The 19,500-nt window shown below is 36.2% G+C and overlaps 1 protein-coding gene across 2 annotated transcripts; it reads left to right on the top strand.

Moving 5' to 3' along the window:
• Positions 1–257: 257 nt before the first annotated feature.
• mfsd2ab (MFSD2 lysolipid transporter A, lysophospholipid b) lies at positions 258–18,817 on the top strand. 2 transcript variants are annotated; one of them, XM_056250096.1, is made up of 14 exons: positions 259–459; positions 2,716–2,841; positions 4,090–4,214; positions 7,497–7,620; positions 7,715–7,793; positions 7,872–8,041; positions 8,138–8,228; positions 13,790–13,908; positions 14,084–14,167; positions 15,795–15,878; positions 15,983–16,095; positions 16,191–16,334; positions 16,639–16,815; positions 17,016–18,817. In XM_056250096.1, exons 1-14 carry the CDS (start codon positions 373–375, stop codon positions 17,065–17,067), a joined length of 1,575 nt encoding a protein of 524 aa, XP_056106071.1. In that variant the 5' UTR covers positions 259–372; the 3' UTR covers positions 17,068–18,817. The 2 variants fall into 2 exon arrangements, with proteins under 2 accessions (XP_056106072.1, XP_056106071.1); XM_056250097.1 differs by lacking the exons at positions 16,639–16,815; positions 17,016–18,817 and adding an exon at positions 16,381–16,614 and having other exon boundaries at positions 258–459; positions 16,191–16,350.
• Positions 18,818–19,500: the final 683 nt, after the last annotated feature.

Below are 19,500 nucleotides of genomic sequence, written 5' to 3'. Positions count from 1 at the left end.
TATGTCCCCCATGCATGTTTCAAAAATCTTTTCTTTAAAATTTGAGCGTGTGGTCATGCGTCAGCATGTTGACGTCATGGTCCTGCCCCTATAGCATAGGGTGAAAAATCATCCGAGGTGGACGAAGGAGGGGTTTGTTGTGCTAGATGAATGACTGTTTGAAGGGGGAGGAGTATCGACTCAATTACTACTACACCCGGCTGGTAGATCGGTAGAAGCAGGTTGATCCCAAAGAAAACGGTTTACGCGAACAGGATCAGTGGTTTATGTTATTTTTTTAAAGCTGCTATTTTTTCGATTTCTTCTTTTGTCAATATCATTCAGTAACGGGGTTCTCGTAGGAGATTTTAAACGTAAATCTTCAAGAACGAGATGGCAAGAGGAGAGGGCGCAGAGCAGTACTCCAATGCAAGTCTCCTGCAAAAACCCAGCCCAGATGAAATCAAATTGGCAGCAAAGGTAAGAAACTGAAAATAAATCATGCCTTCATTCAGTTATAAGTTTATTAGCAACCCACATATATGTCCCAGGATTTCCCGGTTGAACAGCCACGTAGGAGCGGCTCGTGCTGATATAACATACGTGTCATTTTTGTCAGGATAAATTGAGCGCGCACGCCCCACTCGCGAACCATTGAAATTATAACGTTGGCATTAATCAAAGATTTTAGACCGATTCCACATAAATTATCTGGCTGTTTGTTGTTCATGCCATCAGAGTTGTGGTTTATTACATTCCATTGGTCGTTTACATAGTAGACCGGTGTCAGAGTTTAAATGGGAGTCGCTGTTTGAATGTCTGTGAGAATAGCTTAAAATGTGCTCCAGTTAGCTACTGAATTGAACGGAACTATTTTAAATCAAATTAGGGAACGCGTTTTTTTTTTTAAAGAAAGAAAATTGTTTGTGTGTTCATTTCCCCTAAACCCAATATATCAAATAATTGTTAAATATAGTGAAACTAAACTAATTAAGAGAGGGGGAAATATTACAATTAAATTATTTTGATTGGTTGATTCTGATTGGCTTATTTTTCTGTGCACGACTATGCAGCTCTATACCACTTCACTAAAATATTTTAATGATTTTAATGCAAAAGACTCCCAATAATATAAATACAAATTTGAAAACTCTGTTTTCTGTCTAAAAAGTGCATAGAATCATCACAAGCTTTCGATGCTTATTGAATGATTAAAAAATATTGTACACTTCCACCTGGCTTCATGCCCACATTACTTTGGGGTTTGCATTGTTTTTAATAATTCAATTGTTTGTCATCAATTATTCCTTACTTAAAAATTCAAATATAGCAACTAGTCTACCAATCAACAAGATGTAAACATTTGGGTGTTTCACATTATTGATCCCATATGGATCAAAGTCTAGATTACATATGCCACATCATCAGAATGAAAAATCATAGTCATATGATTTATTAGGTTGATTGTATGTGATGACTTTATTGCTGTAAAACGTGGTTTGCTTTTATTGCTGAATGCTGATGTAGATCTAGATAACTAAATTAATCATATAGTTGCTGCATTCCAAAAGCAGATGATCTCTCTGTCCCATTTTGTGTTAAAATGCCATTAAGTAAATTGAGAGTGGCTGTTGTCTTAATAGCTTATCCTGATCATTGCAAAGATGAAAGTGAAACATGACGGATGGCATCACAGTTTCTATAAATGATTGGTATCTTGAGGAAATTTCCTGTTCAACTGCAAAATTTCTCTGTTTAGTGTCTTTACAAGACCATTGAGTGTTTCTACACTTCCTTGGCCTTTTTTTTAGCAACATTGTTTACCCCAAAACTGTCTCGGCATCACAAATGAAGCAACATGCAGTCCAGAATTAATGAAAGCCCCAGTCACATAAGCCAACAAATCCTCTATTAACAGTCCTTAGTGAAGTAACACAAATAATCGTTCTCTGTTTCTACTATGTTATCTCTGTTGCACTGTCAGTTAGTTGGGCCTTCCAACCACAAGACCGTAATACAGTGTCTTCATTTACGTTGGAGTGTTAAGATTGTCCTAGTGTACTTTAACATGAGTTAAAGGCTTTATGGTAACACCTTCTGGCTTGTGCAATAAAGCCAAAGATAGTGACTTATGATTTGCACATTGAAACTTTAATGGTTTATTTTTGGAGGATACATGTGACAGACAGTCAGCTGTTAGTAACTGACTAATGTATTTGAAGTCACCTAACTGACTGAAGATCACACCCTCGTTTCTTGATAAATGGGCTCAAATTTGAACTAAATGACTATCTCTGAGTCTCTTGAAAATTGCTGATCTGCCGTGAGTTGATGTGCTGGTGTTAATCACAGAACGCCTCCTATCTCATCTGATTATTCAGTGGTATTTCTTGCATGAGGGCTCATATCTTGACCCAAATATTAGAAGCTACATGGCTGTATGGCGAATGAGGTTATGTTTGGATTAGGACCAAACAGCAAGTCAAGCAGAAATGCATAGTATTAGCATAATTGAAACCGGCGCTTGTCTCAGAGTGGAAACCCTTGCCATTCTACAACTTAAGCCAAATTACAAGCGTGTCTGGCCATAGTGAGCCTATTTACACCACAATTAGGTCAGTTTAAATCCCAATTGAGAGACAGCGAACTCTGTATGAACTTCATGAATTCATAATCCCTATATTTTGAATAATTTGGATGTTTTTCATCTTGTTGTTTCTTCCTTTTTAAAAATAGCATGAATCAAAGGGCCGGTTGTCGTTGTGCAACAAGTTGTGTTATGCCGTTGGAGGAGCACCATATCAGATAACAGGATGTGCAATCGGCTTCTTCCTTCAGATCTACCTGCTGGACGTTGCTTTGGTGAGTAGAGCTCTGTGTGATTGCACTTTGTGGTACACTTTTGTGTCCCATTACTTTTTCTTAAAACCATTATTTACACTTGACAAACTATCTAATATAAAATGAATCTAGCTTTGAATATAACTAGTTTTCATCACATCAAATGTTACTTCAAATGATTTTGGCCCATCCCACATCCCCACCTCAGAGGTCTTGATGATTCTCAACTTTATACAACAATTAAAATCAATCAAAATCATATGATATAATTTCTGTTAATTTGTTTAAATATATATATATATATATACTTACAATTAAAATATACAGGTATGTTCAATTATTTACTAGTTTTAAGCACGCTATTTAGCTGGAAGTAAATAATAAAAATAAAAAATTAAATGAAAAATTGCGATTTTATTTATTTAAATGCTATGAATATTGTTGTGTTCCCTACATTTATCAAAAAAAAAAAAAAATAGAAAACAAACCGGGTGATATAATACTTAGTTATATATCAGGTTGACTTGTAGAATGTAGAATCGGATTGTGATCCTCAGGGGGCAGCGGGTTTCATTACAACCCCTGCTCGCATAGTCCGAGACAAGTACAGTCACAAAGGAGGAATTGTACTGGAAAATGAATGGTATTTCAAAGGTCTTTCTTGCCATTAACTTTTGGAGGCTACTGTAGTCTTGGCAGGCTGATTGGCCAGATTAAAGTGTCTGAATAGGATTGTTCTAATAGCCTTCAGTGTTTATCATGTAACTACGGGCTACAGTAGACAGGTTCCCAGTGTGAGTTCTGTTAATGTGTTTAATCCCATAATTAACAGTTATTTCTACAATGCACAATGTCAGCATGAAGCAGTTAGTCTGTGCAACATTTCAGAAGTTGTTGTGGTTCACATAGCCTTCTAAAGAGCATGTTGATTTATTGTGAGAAGTCACATCTTCAACTGATAGTTGTGCATATCTTTGCTTTATCACCGAAACAGATTTTTATTTTTCAAATAAACTGTTCATATGTAATATTAGAGCTTTATATTTAAAAGCTTTAACAGAGTTTTAACAGGTTTTTCAATTGCTGAAGTCTTCACGTGTTCTTTTTCTTTATTTTCTTTATTTAATTTCTATTAATCTTTCATGTTGATATTTCACCTGTTAGTTTGAGATATCATTTAGTCCTAAATAAGTTTTTGGAAAAATCTCAACCAGTGATGTGTGTTTTAGGTAAGGTGATGACATGTTGGTCTTTCTCTTTTCTCGATAGTTGGACCCATTTTATGCCTCCATCATCTTGTTTGTGGGTCGAGCATGGGATGCTATCACAGACCCTACTGTGGGTTTTCTGGTCAGCCGGAGTCCCTGGACCAGATTTGGACGAATGATGCCCTGGTATGTCTTTTTTCACCTCGGTTAAATTGGATTTCTCCAATGCTTTACTGTCCAGGTCTGTGTGAATTCATACCTTGATGTGACGCATTGAAAAAGACTCGATTAAGGAGCATGTTGCCTGTAGTAACTTTCTGCCCTTCTTAGAAAAAATTTGTTTCACAAGTCTACCCTCCACAAACTCGGTGGCCTCCTTTGTTGCGTATAAAATACATCCCAAATGAATCTCTCGACTCTATCACTTGCTTTGTCTTCTGACCCATTTCTCAGTCATTGTGAAATATCAGGAGTTGTAGTCTTTTAGTGAGAGAGCCAAGTGTGTCTGGTGATGTTTCTAAGTGAGAGGACGTTTGTGGGCTAAGGAAAGCCCCCTGAGCTCTCATGGGGGGGTTTAGGGGCGTGATGGGCGGGGGGCTGAATACATCACAGTAGCTTTGCCTTTGGCCATTTTGCATTTTCAGCCAGCCAATCTGATTTGATTCTACATCACATGCATGGCTAAACCACTTTATCAGTGTCCTGACTAGAAACACTTGCCATTCAACAACAAGAAATTATGTAAATGTGTTTCTTTCTTAACTAGTGTTACAGCATTTTATTATATATATGAAGGCAAATGTGCTTAAGAAACCAACATTTGTTATCAAACTACCTACTGTGTGACAGCATAATTCAGGCTAAAGTTTAACTCAATCCTGTTACCCATTTTAGTGTAGTTTTTAAGTGTGTACATTTCTGTTAATTTTCTGAAAGTTGAATATTACTTCTCGCAAAAACAAAATCGCAGTATTTAGACATGACCTGAATGTTGGTAATTTTAGTTGCATAAATAGCAAACCTCACAGAAAATGAATAGCAAGTTTTACATCCTGAGATCGCTATCAACATTTTTTCTGAAGATTTAGGACATAGATTCTTGCTCTCTCACGAAAGAAGAAAAAAAAAACCCCAAGGAAATGATGCTTAATCTTGCGCCCACATAAGCATTATCTGTAATGACATTGTTGCTGATGAGAGAGAGTGTCTGCTTTAGAGAAAGCTTGTGTGGTTCTCTACACATTTAAAGTTTGTGAAAGTCTTGTTGGGTTTACACAGAGAAGAAAATGGGTTTTTAGCAACTAATGAAGCAAAATATCAATTTAAAGCCCTCAAACACCATTTTCCCTCTTCCCAAGGTGTTCCCAACCTCAAACAAATGGAAATCTAGCATTAAAAACAATCCACATGATTTCACTTTCTCAGTCTAATTTTTTTCATACGATGGTCAGTTTGAAGTGTTGCGGTTGCCATGTTCTCAGAAGTAGGAGGTCACTCACTATATGAATAATTGGAAAACCACTTGGAAGTGCTGGGAACGGGGGTTGGGTTGAGGAATGTGCGTCTCCATTCACGGGGCATTTGAAGGAATCTGGTAGGAAGCTGGTGAGAAAGTTCTGCCCTAATGAGCTCAGTTCAGTGACATTGAATCTGAGCAAGATGGTTGTATCCTCTAAGGGTGGTATCATTAGAAGATCCCTAGTGACGCACAGATCTGTGCTGTGATGTCACTTGGGAGTGAATGAAACATGTTTGTTTGGTATAGTTATCGGTACATGGGGGAGAAAAAGTCCCCTCTCTCTCATGGAAAATCATGCCTCAAGCCTGTATAATTGAATTTCCTCAATGCTTCATCACATGCATTAATAATAGTCACAAACATGTGAGGTAAGCTATCATAATCCTGAAAGGGAATTCATTACAAGGGTTAGTCACATTTTCAACGCTAAATGAAATGACATGAGCTGAAATACTGAGTAAACTGTAAAGAAAATGTAAATATTTGAAGATATGAAAGTCTCTGATAAATTGCAAATAAATATCAGAGCACATGAACCTAAAAACATCTCTTATCTTCCTTACTCATGTCTTGTGGATTGAATTATCAAGTGATTCAGCAAATGGCATGATTAAAGAGACATTTGTTTTGTGTTGCGGGCTCAGACGGAAGACATTCCCTTTTCCTGCTGCATGCCTTGGGGGCTGGGAGGTACATTCAGACTCTTGAGTGGTCCAACCCACAACACACCACCTCTGTCGTCCAATCAGAACGAAGGAAGGCAGACCAGCGCTGCCTCAAAGTCTAAGGGCGGGATACCGAGCACTGTGGGGTTATTTTAGTTCAAATGCCAGCCTTCCTGGTACAGTGTGATTTGTTACTATTTTGAACTTTTAACTAGCTGCACCTTTTTGCTACATGTTTGCACCTGAACATTTGGTATTTTTCTTGCTTACTCTTGGTTCCGAGCCCGGACAGCACGCCAAATACGCATAATCTTTACTCTGTTTAAGTTGATGTAAGTGTTAACTCGTGATTTTTTTTTTAGGGCAGGACAAGCCTGTCTAATCTAAATGTTGGCAGGGTGAACTTTTTATAATGTTCACTGTTTATTATAATTACATTGTCACATGCATGATGACACTAGTATCATTGGAAACGTTTGAGGTACTAAACATATTTGTGGCAAATCATCATTCTGAACATATTTGTGCATTAAATGAAGTATCATGACTCAAGTATCAAAGAAACGTAACCCAAACAGGTTCCATGCAGAATCTGCAAACATTTTCTGGTGCTGAACGCGGGGTAAAAATCTGCATAATGGCTGTCTATTAGTAACTGCAAAATAGCATTTTGGAATTAGCCTAAATATTTAATAAACCAAAAGCAAGGGGGTGGAGAGGGGGCTGGAGCGTACTAACTGAATACAAACATACATTCTGTGGAATTCTGTGGGCTCCGATTCTGTGAAGGTCTTCTCAATAAAAACTGCAAAGTGAGGTTCGGCTTTTTCCATAAACAAGTTTTTAAGGGGTGGGAAATAATGCCGTTTTACTACTCGGCGTGTTGAATCACTCTACCAGGAAAGCAAAGTGTGGCGCCACAAAATTCCATGATGCTTAAAGCTATTTCCTTGTACAGAAATGACATAAGAACCAACACTGTATTTCCACCTAAGTATCCTGTTCGATGAACAAAGACAGGACGTTATGCAATAAATTCTTTCATCTCTCAAGGTGTTGGGCAGCTGGTGACAACATCATGGCTTTTAGACAGAAAAGAGAGAACTTTAATAACACGTTTGGTGTCATTTGCTTGACAAGCGATGTAACGCCTCACTTAGTGTACTTCAGCTATGTTTATTGTCTTGTGGAACCAGAATACCAACCCTGTAGTTTTATTTCATTTTTTTAATTTATTTTTTAATAAGTTACCTTTTTTACTAATGTCATATATCTTTTCCATAGGATCATTCTGTCTACCCCATTTGCTGTGCTGTGCTATTTCCTCATCTGGTACGTGCCGCCTGGTGACCAAGGCAAGATTGCCTGGTACCTGGTCTTCTACTGCCTCTTCCAAACATTACAGACAGTGAGTAACCATTTTTATACCGACCATAAGTTGTAGCCTGTATGGTTTTCCTTTCCTTTGACCCTTTGGCATCTTCTGTTTCCCCAAAAAACAGTGCTTCCATGTACCATACTCTGCTCTTACCATGTTTATCAGTACTGAACAGAAAGAGAGGGATTCGGCCACAGCCTACCGTGAGTTTTAAAGCATCTACAGCTAGTTATATCCTCTGGTTCCCATTTGCCCGACTAACCGCTTACCCGTTATCTCAGGAATGACTGTTGAGGTTTTGGGCACGCTCATTGGCACTGCTGTTCAAGGTCAGATTGTGGGAATGGCTAACGCTCCCTGTATCAGCTCTGGAGAGGTCCTGAACTCCACAGATCTACAGGTGTCTCCCGATGTCAACATCACTGAGCCTCATGTTTCACTAGAGAATCTGGTAAGGAATTTCTTTTTTTTTTCTTTTTTTTTGAGGTTGACAATTAAATTCTTGTTACATTGGTATTAAATGCCTTGTCTCTTATGGTTCCCACAGAGAAATGCTTACATGATCGCGTCTGGTGTCATCTGCATCATTTATGTTCTCTGTGCCGTGGTCTTGTTCCTTGGTGTGAAAGAACGAAAAGGTAAGTGCTGGTACTTTTGCAAATATGCCACAGTTTCACAATTTTTTTTCCTGCTTTTGATGTAATTAAACATGCACAGTCAGTAAGATTTGTAAAAATGTTTTTGAAAGAAGTCTCTTATGACAAGTCATTGTATATACATTGTAATAACACCAATATTGTTTTAATTTAAAAGAATGGTTTTAAATATATTTTAAAATTAATTTATTCCTGTGATGGCAAGGCTGAATTTTCAGCATCATTACTCCAGTCTTCAGTGTCACATGATCCTTCAGAAATCATTCTATGCTGATTTGCTGCTAGATAAACATTTCAAATTATCAATGTTGAACTGCTCAATATTTTTGTGGAAGCCATGATACATTACCCTTTTCAGAATTATTTATGAATAGAAAGTTCAAAAGAAAATCTTTTTAAGAGTTTAAAAGTCTTTACTATTTTTTTTATCAATTTAATCCTTGCTGAAAAAAGTTGACTACCACATTTGAAATTTATTCAAAGTTTAAATGGAGGAAATCGACCAAAGATCAAATCAGCCGACATCATGGCTTTGATGTTAACTCATTTTTTCTTAAAGGGAACTATCACTTCACTTCAATATCTTATCTTTGACCCAAACTGAGCCAACATGTTAGCCTGGGAAAACCCAGACAACTTCTGGCAAATTTAGATTTGCTCTGAAAGTTAGTCTGGCAAAGAGCACATTCAAGCCTATTTCCAATCCGTCGAAATCGAGGCACCAATCAGAAACGTTGGGGTGGGCTTTACACGATGACGATGGCACTGGGATTTTGAAGCAGATTTTGTAGCCTACATTACAAAGATGGATGCCGCCGTCGAACATCACTCGTTCGAATCAGCTATCCCGTCTGTTTTAAGCAATTTGAACGTTTCCTTTTAGTTAAAAACCGAGCAAAGAACAACACTCGGAGATGTTTCTCCACCGCTCTGCATACATCATCTCCTTCATCGCTCAGATTGGTTTTAGGTCTATCCGCGACGTCCGTTGGTGACGCCCCTCTGGAAATGATTTGTCTATGACGCTTTGCCAGACCATAACTCAGTTACAACTGAGAATGGTCTGGTTTTAACCAGGCTACCAACATGTATGTAAACTGTGCTCATCAAGCAGTCTCATGCAGTTGATTGCAGCTGTTCTTTTCTACACTGATCGGGTTACTTTGAGTCAGTAGTTGTCCCACAAGCAGAGCTCAGCTGGTCCCAGGGAAATGCCAGTGAATAAGCTTGGCAGGGTTATTAGCTTTCACAGCACAGAGAAACGTCTAAATGTGGCGCATGTTAAAAGAAGGTCATTTTTTGTGTTCTCCAGAGTAGTTTATTTTGAACCAAAATATTGAGCCTTAACAAGCAGGCCTATGTGAGATGTTGTGGGGAAAAGACCTGTCCAAGCACAGTCCTGACTTATGTGTCATGCTCATGGAACATGGATCAAGCGACTAAACAACATTCTTTTCCTGGGCGGCTTATTTTGGCAGCTAACCGACATGTACACATTGTGCGCACCAATACTCTTTGTCTTTACTCTTTAATAGGCTAAAACCGGAATATTGTTTGGGGGAAAAGTTAGTTAACTATTGTAAACTCTAGTTTCCCCAGTGCTGCACTGTAAAAAAATTTTTCGTAAAATAACGGTAAAAAGTCTGGCAGCAAAGTTGCCAACCACTTACCGTCAAATTACAGTAAAAAAACGTAAATTATTTTACAGAAAAATGTTGTTTTTTGAAAACGGATATTTACTGTAAACATTTTCTGTATTTTTACAGTCAAACTGCTGTAGAAAGAAAAAAAAATCTCATAAAAAAATGTCTGTTGAATGTTAAACGAATGTATAAATCTGTATAAAAACTTACAAATATTGCAGAAATACCTTAAAATTACATAATTAAAACAAAGACTTCTGTTTTAATACAGTATTATTTGGTATATTTTTAGGATAATCCAATCCATCTACAAGAACTCCTTGTCAAAGTAAAGACTTTTCTATGTAAAACACACAGAAAATGTTGTATAATTACCTTCAGATACCCTAATTTAAAGCCTAATACCAGTATATTGATCGATTTAAACTTTTATTTTATGTCATTATTCAATCTATTTACAGTAAATTCCTGTTAAATATTGGTTTTATCCTGTACAAAAAAACAAGATCTTGTGATATTAAGTTTCAGAAACATATTTTTAACAGTTATTGCTTTATTAAAACATTATTTGACAGTAATTACAGACACATCTCCAATAAATGTACAAGCTTTTACCATTAATGTATGCAGGTTTACTTTATATAAACATTATTTGACAGTAATAACAAGCAACTCTCCAATATTTCTACATATTTGTACCACATTTGAAATAACGAACTTGAGCGCGCAAAAATATGTGAGCGCGATATGTGAACGGCCCCTTGTCGAGCTACCACCAATCAGGCCACGAGCTACTGGTAGCTCGCGAGCGACGTGTTGGAGAGAGACCCTGCTCTAAAACAATGTGAGAATAATCATTTTGAGCTTGTAATATGTGTCCAACAGGTTGATAAGACGGTTTGCTTTGATTTGTGCAAAGTCAGACACTATACATGTGTAGAAAGAATTCAATAAGACGGGCAGACATGACTGCAAATATTTGTATTTCAAAAGCAATAATTGTTTTTCTAAGTATAATAAAAGGAAATGTGCCTTCCAAAAAAAAACATTCAATATCATTAATGTGTTGTATAAAGAAAATGTGTTGCAAGCGCGCTCATAATTGAAGCGACGCGCTCATTTTTTCCAGGCGCAGGATGTTTGTACTTCGCGGTTGTCATTGACAACTATTGACAACAAACCCACCGTAAGCTGTCACAAAACTATCTATGGTAGCCCATAAGGGATAAAAATATATATATATATTTTTTAAACGCGGCACACGCAACGACGGGCCGCACTAACATTAAACTTTAATGTCAAGTAGGGGGCCACAAAATATCACCCCGCGGGCCGCGAGTTTGAGACCACTGATTTAGAAAGTGTTTTTGTTAACCTTTTTCAACCATTTAGCATTAAACGTTGTTTCAACGACTGGCATTATTTCAATCATATTTCAACGTTGAAGGTCGGTCATGTGCCGGCTGGGTATATTAATCTACCTTTAGTGAAAGCTGAATGCCGATATCGTGGAAATGTTCCATACTTTATCCAGGCTCTCTACTACTGCTTCGCGCGAAGTTATGACGTATCCCCCTCCCAAAGTCAAACAATATCATTGGTCGAGATTGCCTCTGTCGTATGATTCGTCCAATGATTGTACAACATTCAATTATTTGAATCTGCGCGCACTTTCTTGATATCTAAAGCACAGAGACTAGAAAAACAATTAGGATGTTTGTTTACACGTTGTCGTTGTGTAATGTTTCAACCATTTTAATGTCTTCAATTCCTTCACCCCCAGTTTACCAAAGCTCAAGTTTATGCTACAAGAGCCTTGGTTGAACTTGAGCCCCAGAATAAATTCCTTGTCTTTCACACATTGCTCACCTATTGTAAATTAAAAATATATAGCACCCCATTGTAAAGCTTTATTCATAGTGTGGCGGTTTGTTCCCATCAACCGAGAAAATTGTGGAGTGGCCTAATGATTTCACTGCAGTGAGGGCCTTGAATTTTGTTGAATATAGATTGACTTTGTGTCTTAATGCTTCAACGTTTTTAAAGTGGATTTACAGCCTTTACTTTTAAATTGAATCACATATTTTCTTCTCAAATAAACAGATACGTGTCAATATAGTATATGGTCAGAAAATCACTGTCAGGGCAGCATTTCAAACAGACAAAAAGGACAATGTCACCCTTAAAAGCCAAGCCAAAAGAGGACATATCAGCACACAAGATTCAAGAGTCCTTTCACACCAACAGGCAGACAGGCGGTTAGTGTCCAGCATTTTTGAGCCTGGTTGTCTTGCGGAAAAACTGTCCCAAAGCATGATGATCCGAGACTTGAGGCTGCAGCACCAGACAGCAGCAGCTACAGTGCACGGGGTGGGGTCTGAAAATGTTGCCACTCAATTTTTTCTCTGCCACTTATGAAATTGTTACAGAACACTTCAGAATTGTCAGTGGTACCTGACAGTAGAAACACTGGATATAGGATGCATAAACAATCACTGACTATTCTTGATTTAATTTTATATTAAACTTAAGCTCAATTATTTCATGTACAATAACTGTATATTTAGTTACACTGTGCAACAATATCTCCTACTGTATTCATCCATCTTTCAAGGCAATATTTTTAGATCTGTTTCTGTAGTATAACACACAGTAATTATAATGTTCAATTTTTATTTACAGCATATCTGCATGAAAGGTATAGCCTACATAGCTGTTTTTTTATTTTTATTTTATGTATATATTTTTTATCTATCACTCTTGTATCTGCACTTGTTGAATCTTAAGCTGATGTGGCCAGCAAAGTTTATCTTTGCCTCTGAAAAATATCTGCATTGGTGGCAGGGGACTTGGAAGTTTTACAATTACCCTGTATTTGATAGGTGTGAGGTGCTAACCTAACCCTAACCCTATACATTAATGGTAAAGTAATGTAGATATATTGGATAGTTGCTTTTATTTACTATAAAACAATGTTTATATAAAGTGAACTCCTTGAATTAAAAGTATGTAGATATATTGGATAGTTGCGTTTAATTACTATAAAAGTAAGTTTATTCAAAGTAAACCTATACATTAATGTGAAAAGTACGTGTTTTACATCTAAAAATCTGTACTTTGACGGGGAGTTCTTGTGGATGTAATTGATAATGTTATGAATTTACCAAAGAATACTGTGTAAAAACAGAAGACTTCTTTAATTGTATAATTGTAAGGTATTCCTGCAATAATTTCCAGTTTATATGCAGATTTATTCATTTGTTTAATGTTCTACAGACATTTTTTTAATGAGATTTCTTTTCATTCTACAGCAGTGGAACTGTAAAAATACAGAAAATGTTTACAGTAAATATCTGTATTTTAAAAAACAGAATTATTCCGTAGAATAACTTAAGGTTTTTTACTGTAATTTGACGGTAAGTGTTTGGCAACTTTGCTGCCAGACTTTTTACCGTTTTTTTACGATTGTTTTTTTACATGTATTTACCTTAAATTTAAAGTTTCACAGTAAAAAAACACATAGTTGTCTTAATTTTAAATAAGCGATTTTTTTTGTCTTTTTACATAGAATTTAATGTAATTTAACATTCAAGCCAATTAAACAAAAGAATAATCCTGTAAAAAAACTATAATTTCTCCTTATATGAATTTACAGATTATTACTTTTATTTTATGGTTAATGTTTTTAATAAAAGTTTTTTTCTGTATTTTAATGACATTTACACGTAATGTTAAAAAAACAGAAAATATCTGTAAAATAATACAGTATATTTCTGTGAAAAAACTTTTTTTTTTTACAGTGTGGTGTTTATTGCATTTTTTGTAGCAGCATTAATTGCCATTTGTTTGATTTGGTGCCACTTTCCATCATCTCACCTTGCCTCTCTCTTCTTTTAACAGAGACCTGCAGGGTTAGAACTGAGCCCATGTCATTTTTCCAGGGCATTCGTATGGTTATGGGTCACGGCCCATATGCCAAGCTGGTCATGGGCTTCCTCTTCACCTCTCTGGCCTTTATGGTGAGTCCTTGCGCAAATGATTCCGGTTGAGCCGTGGTCACCAGCAGCCATTTTGGTCGTTTAAACAGTGACCGCCATAGATGAGCACTGTTAGCTTTAGCAAAACGTAACAAATAAAGAGTTTGCCAATGTGTCTTACTATGCAGCTTATTGTGTCTATAAATATTTCTTGCAGTTTTTAGAGGGAAACTTTGCACTATTCTGTAGCTACACCCTGGGCTTTAGGAACGACTTCCAAAACATCCTGCTCGTCATTATGGTAAGCATTACAAAGGGCTCAGTCTTTTAAAATGTTTTGAATGTGCTTTTTGAATGCATTTTGACTGACAAGTGTACAAAAGGAAATAACTTAAAATGGGTCCATTATGTGAAGCAGTTTGCTATTTGCGTTATACAAAATCTATTTAGGCTGTTTATTGGAATAGACTAGTATTTCCAGTACTGCCCCTTAACCAACTTACAGCTTGCTGTTTTACCCATGAAATTCCTCTATCGCAGAAAAGTTTTCACTGTCGAGAGTATTGGATTGAAACCAGATTATTGTTTGAGGAATGAAAAGGTGTTCATCTAGTTATGGAGAACAAGAATGTCTCGTTCTTACACTTTTGTCCTTGTTTAAAACCCATATTCATTTAAGATGTGTCATGTTCAATAAGAGAGAATTATTGTAGTCATGTCAAACCCAGTCTTCTGACTTTTTTGTTCCCCCTGACTACAATAATCCTCTTTCAGGGACTCTGAACTGAACTATGACTGAGAATGCATGAATAGGACGTTTTCAGGCATTGTCCTTCACCTATCACTTTTCTTACAACAGAGTGGTAATGTTGTGTTGTGTTTCATGAGGAAGCATTCTTGTTGATGGGAACCTGTATGAAAACAGAGATATCTACTTTTTCCAGATATAAAATCTTAGCTAAAGCTTTGTTTATGCGCATCATCCATCTTGCAGTGCAGTGTTAACTGCACTTGTAAATAGATAAATGTAAGTAAGTTTTGTTACATAGTTCAATGGCCTTCCTGTAGCTCAAACAGTAGAGCATGGTGCTTAGAATGCCAAGGTCGTGGGTTCGATTCCCAGGAAATTGGTTCATTTTTTTTATAGTTTTAATGCGAAGTTCGTCACTGTGGATAAAAGTGTCTACCAAATTCATGAATGTAAATATAAATCGACAAGAATGAAATTCTGTTAAATAGTTTGACAATTTTATTATTATTATTACTTAGAAGAAAAACTGAAGCAGATTTGTAAAAATATTATAAATAGTGGTTGAGCATAAGACCGATGGACTGATATTTAGCATTTAAAAAACATTTTTTATTAGGCATCGTCTGATCTAAATCCGTTTTTCTTTTCATCTTCATTTTTTAAAATCTTTATTCATATTTTTTATTTACATTTTTATTCTAATTTAGTAAATATACATAAGATGACAAATGTTTGTCCACCAAATCAGCATGTGGTTTGACCAACATATAGAAAAAAACAACAACATAAAACTAGAAGTAAAATCGTAGATCAGGATTCGGATCCCTGCAGAATCTGATTATTTTTTTTCAGTCAATAAGTCTCTTAAAATATCACATCATTTGACCTTTTATAACAAAATAGTTCAAGCTGTAAAGTGTTATGTTTAATGCATTCATGATTTTTTTTTTTGTAATGATTATTTCATGGTTTTGTCATATATACTTTTTACCTTGAAAAATATATGTAACTTGCATGTATTGCTGTATTAAAAGTCTGTTGGAAATGGTATAAAAGTTTATCAAAAACAAAGGAACTTGAATAGAATGTTTTAAACACAATTTTCAAAAGATTTTCCCTCCTTTTTTTATCCAGCACACTCATTGAGCCAATTCTATTTTAATTTCCTCTATTTTAGCTCTCCGCCACACTTGCTATCCCATTTTGGCAATGGTTCCTCACGAAATTTGGCAAGAAGACTGCCGTGTATATTGGGACTACAGTAAGTATTGGCAGTGGCACACAAACCTTAACTGACCCATCGTCTTGTCATCTAACGAAAACTTTTTGATTCCCGTTACTGACTGTTAAAATTTCTCTTTACAGTCTGTGGTGCCTTTCCTGGTCTCTGTAGTCTTGGTGCCAAGCAGTCTTTATGTGACATACATTGTGGCTTTTGCGGCTGGAGTCAGTGTAGCAGCGGCTTTCCTTCTTCCCTGGTGAGTACCCGATGATTATAAAATGCACAAAAAATATATGTGTACGCTTCCAAATTTGATGCACAGTATTAATGCATGTTTTCCTATGTGCTCAGGTCAATGCTTCCCGACGTCGTGGATGATTTTAAAGTCCAAAATCCTGATTCTCAGGGCCATGAAGCCATCTTCTACTCCTTCTATGTGTTCTTTACTAAGTTTGCATCTGGAGTCTCATTGGGGGTCTCAACTCTTAGTCTTGAGTAAGTTTCCACACACGTACACGAAATCCTTTTTGAAGCTATCAAGGCTGTTAAAGTTGGATTAGAGTCTGCATGATCAAATAAGCCTGTTTTATTTATTTACTTTTACTGTATGAGAATAAGTCTGGCCTCCTGACCTTCAGATATAATGCGATTAGTGCCTCTCTCTTATGGGTCTTTTGACTCTGGAGGCCGTGACCATGTAGGACAGTGTTTCATGTGAGATTCAGTGCTCAGTCATGAGGTTGGATTTATCTGAATGAACATTAATAGCATGCTAATCTCTCGTTTCTCTTTGAAACAGTTTTGCCGGCTATGTGACGAGAGGTTGCACGCAACCCGCCGAGGTCGATTTAACCTTGAAGATCCTGGTGTCTGCCGCTCCGATAGTCTTGATCATTATCGGGCTGCTAATATTCATCTCCTATCCCATCACTGAGGAAAAGAGACAAGGCAACCGCAAACTTCTTAATGAACAAAGGTAAAACCACCTATTGAATCTATCACATGTCTTGCTTAAACAAGCTAAGCCAGCTCAACATTCTTGAAATATTTAAATTGACATGGTACTTTTAAAACTCTAAAGCTGATTAAATGGTATTCTTGTGCTTATTTTTTACAATATTTGTGGCTGTGACCCATTGATTTGGCCTAACTTTGTCCGGTGTGACTTTTTTCCAGAGAAAATGAGATCGACTCAGAAGCAGACTCCACTGAGCTCAATGTAGTTTAATAGCACCAGAACCCTTGACAGGACATTGTGCCATTTGCGTCGGACCTACAGTACAGAGCCAAAACAAACCGAGCGGATGCTTTGAACCAACCAGGCTGCCTTATGGCTGAGAACTTCCACCCATATCACCCCTACACAACAGTGGATCAACTTGAAATGTAGCCTTTGCCAGCTCAAGTTCAAAGTGCCTTGCCAATTTCCAGTCGCAAGTGCTAATGGACGCTAGAAATGTTTCTCTGACTTGCCTAAATCCGAAGGGCGGGCTTCTGTGTGTATTTGTGCTGCTCTCTGGCATAGGATCTCAAAGCAAACTGCCAGCTTTTGAAAAGCACACATCTATAATGCACTAACAAAAAAACAAGATCTGAGGTGGGACACGTCTACCGTAAGAAGAAACTTGAAACATTTAGAAAGGTTTTTAAGGTGCTAAAACCAAAAATACATTTCAATCATGATTGAAAGGTACATTTTGGAAGGAATATCAGTGTAACTGTACACTACGTAAGTAATATTTGTATGTAATTTAATATTTATAAATACTTTTGTGCATCTGACTGAATATACAAACTTGAAACCATGAGACCTAAGTGGGGTTTGATTACATCAAACTTTAGAATTGCGCACAAAGGGTTATTGTTTATTTCTTGTATTACTTTCCTTTGCGTACACCTTCTATTATGTTCCTTTTTATCTGTTTCTGCTCTTGTGGGGCATACAGAGCTCTATTAGAGGGATGTGCTGAGGGATAAACGTACAGATTTGGTCCCTCAACGCTTCAGATCAGAAGAACTGATTCGATTAAGTTCTGGATGGATCAGCTAAAGTGTGAATGAATGGTACAGCTGACAACTGAGGCAATTAACCAGCAGGATGCCATCAGAGTGAGTGGGGTTAAAATGCTTCGTCTGAGGTGAACAAGATTATTTAAGTATTTATTACTTTTGTTTTAAATCATATGTTGGTTTGATTACGTATGTTTCTCCCATCTTCCTTAATTTATCTTGTTTAAGGGTCTCAGTCAGTAAAATAAGGGCAATTAGAATAGTTGTCGCTGCTGAATTATGTCTAATATGCCATTAATTCCTATGGAAAAGCCAATCAATGTGTTTTATAGGTGACACTGCTGTTTGTTTAGTTGTTAAATTAATGTGATTTCTGCCTGCTCTGGTCGTTAGTCGGTGTCCTTTTGTTTTTCTGTGTTGTAGTTATCAAAAGTGCTTTTATTATTGTATAGTAATAATAAATGTCAGTTCTCTGTAAATTTGGTGTCAAAGATTTGAATGCCAAGTGTTTCCCTACCATGTGATGTGATATATGTACATAGACCAGCTGAAAATATGTACTTTTCATTTTCTATCTGGGGAAAATGGAATTACTTGTAAATAACATTTGTGTCAAGTGCCGTATGTTATACATATGTACATATGATGATGCACATTGAAATATCATCAGTGCATTTTTTTTTTTATGTTAATACCGTTGTCTTACACCTGTCAGAGTATTGTATTGATGCATCTGTGACATTTCTTTATGGTTTTCATTAACACCAGTTTGTGATGATATTTTGATATTTCCATATTCTGGTATCAAAAATGAGTGATTGTATATAATAAATGTGCTGATGTTTGTACATAGATTTCTTCTTTTTTTTTTTTTTTGGTTGGATGGAATTGTTATAAATGTACATGTGTGTAGTTATTTAAAGGAAATGTTACAAAAAATGTCTGTTAATAAATGCTACCACAATTAATATTCAAGGATCATTTCCTTTTTTTCTTTAGGGTTACTCTTACGAAAAACCATGGTTCTTGTAGTTTAACCACGGTAACCACAAATTTACTATTTTCTACACTAACCATAATTTAACCCATATTTTTAGTAAAACTGGTTCTACAAATGTTAATCAATCCGCCAAAAACACGTTACTACACTTTTACTATAATAACACCATGGTTAGTTAGTTTACACCTAATCTCTTCATAATAAAGTATGAAAATATATAGAGAGAAAGAGGTTGCAAATTAACGAGTTAATTATCTCAGAATTAGAGATAATTTTTCATGGAAACAAGTTTTTGCTCTGTTTTTCTGAATTAATGACTTAATTATCTCAAAATTATGAGTAACTCATTAATTCATAAAAACAGAGTGAAATTTTTTATATCATAATTCTGAGATAATTAACTCGTTAATTCAGAATAACAGAGTAGATTTTTTTTTCTTTAAATTAATGCAATACGCTTCCGTAGCACATTATGTGGCATGTTTCTGTAATTTTTTCTGTGTGACAATGACAATTTTATTCATTTATTTATTTGACAAATCGTAGGCAACCTCTAAATCGCAAAATTAGATTTCTAAGCTCTAATACAGATACACCTCAGCTCAGTCTCATTATTCCGTCTTAAATTGTCAATTTTGATTGTGAAAGAGA

The sequence above is a fragment of the Rhinichthys klamathensis genome, unplaced genomic scaffold (assembly GCF_029890125.1).
Source record: "Rhinichthys klamathensis goyatoka isolate OS25496 unplaced genomic scaffold, OSU_Roscu_1.1 h1tg000067l_1, whole genome shotgun sequence".
In the NCBI taxonomy this organism is placed as follows: Eukaryota; Metazoa; Chordata; class Actinopteri; order Cypriniformes; family Leuciscidae; genus Rhinichthys; species Rhinichthys klamathensis.
Note: the sequence above shows the minus strand (reverse complement) of the source record. Positions and strands in the feature narration are given on the sequence as shown.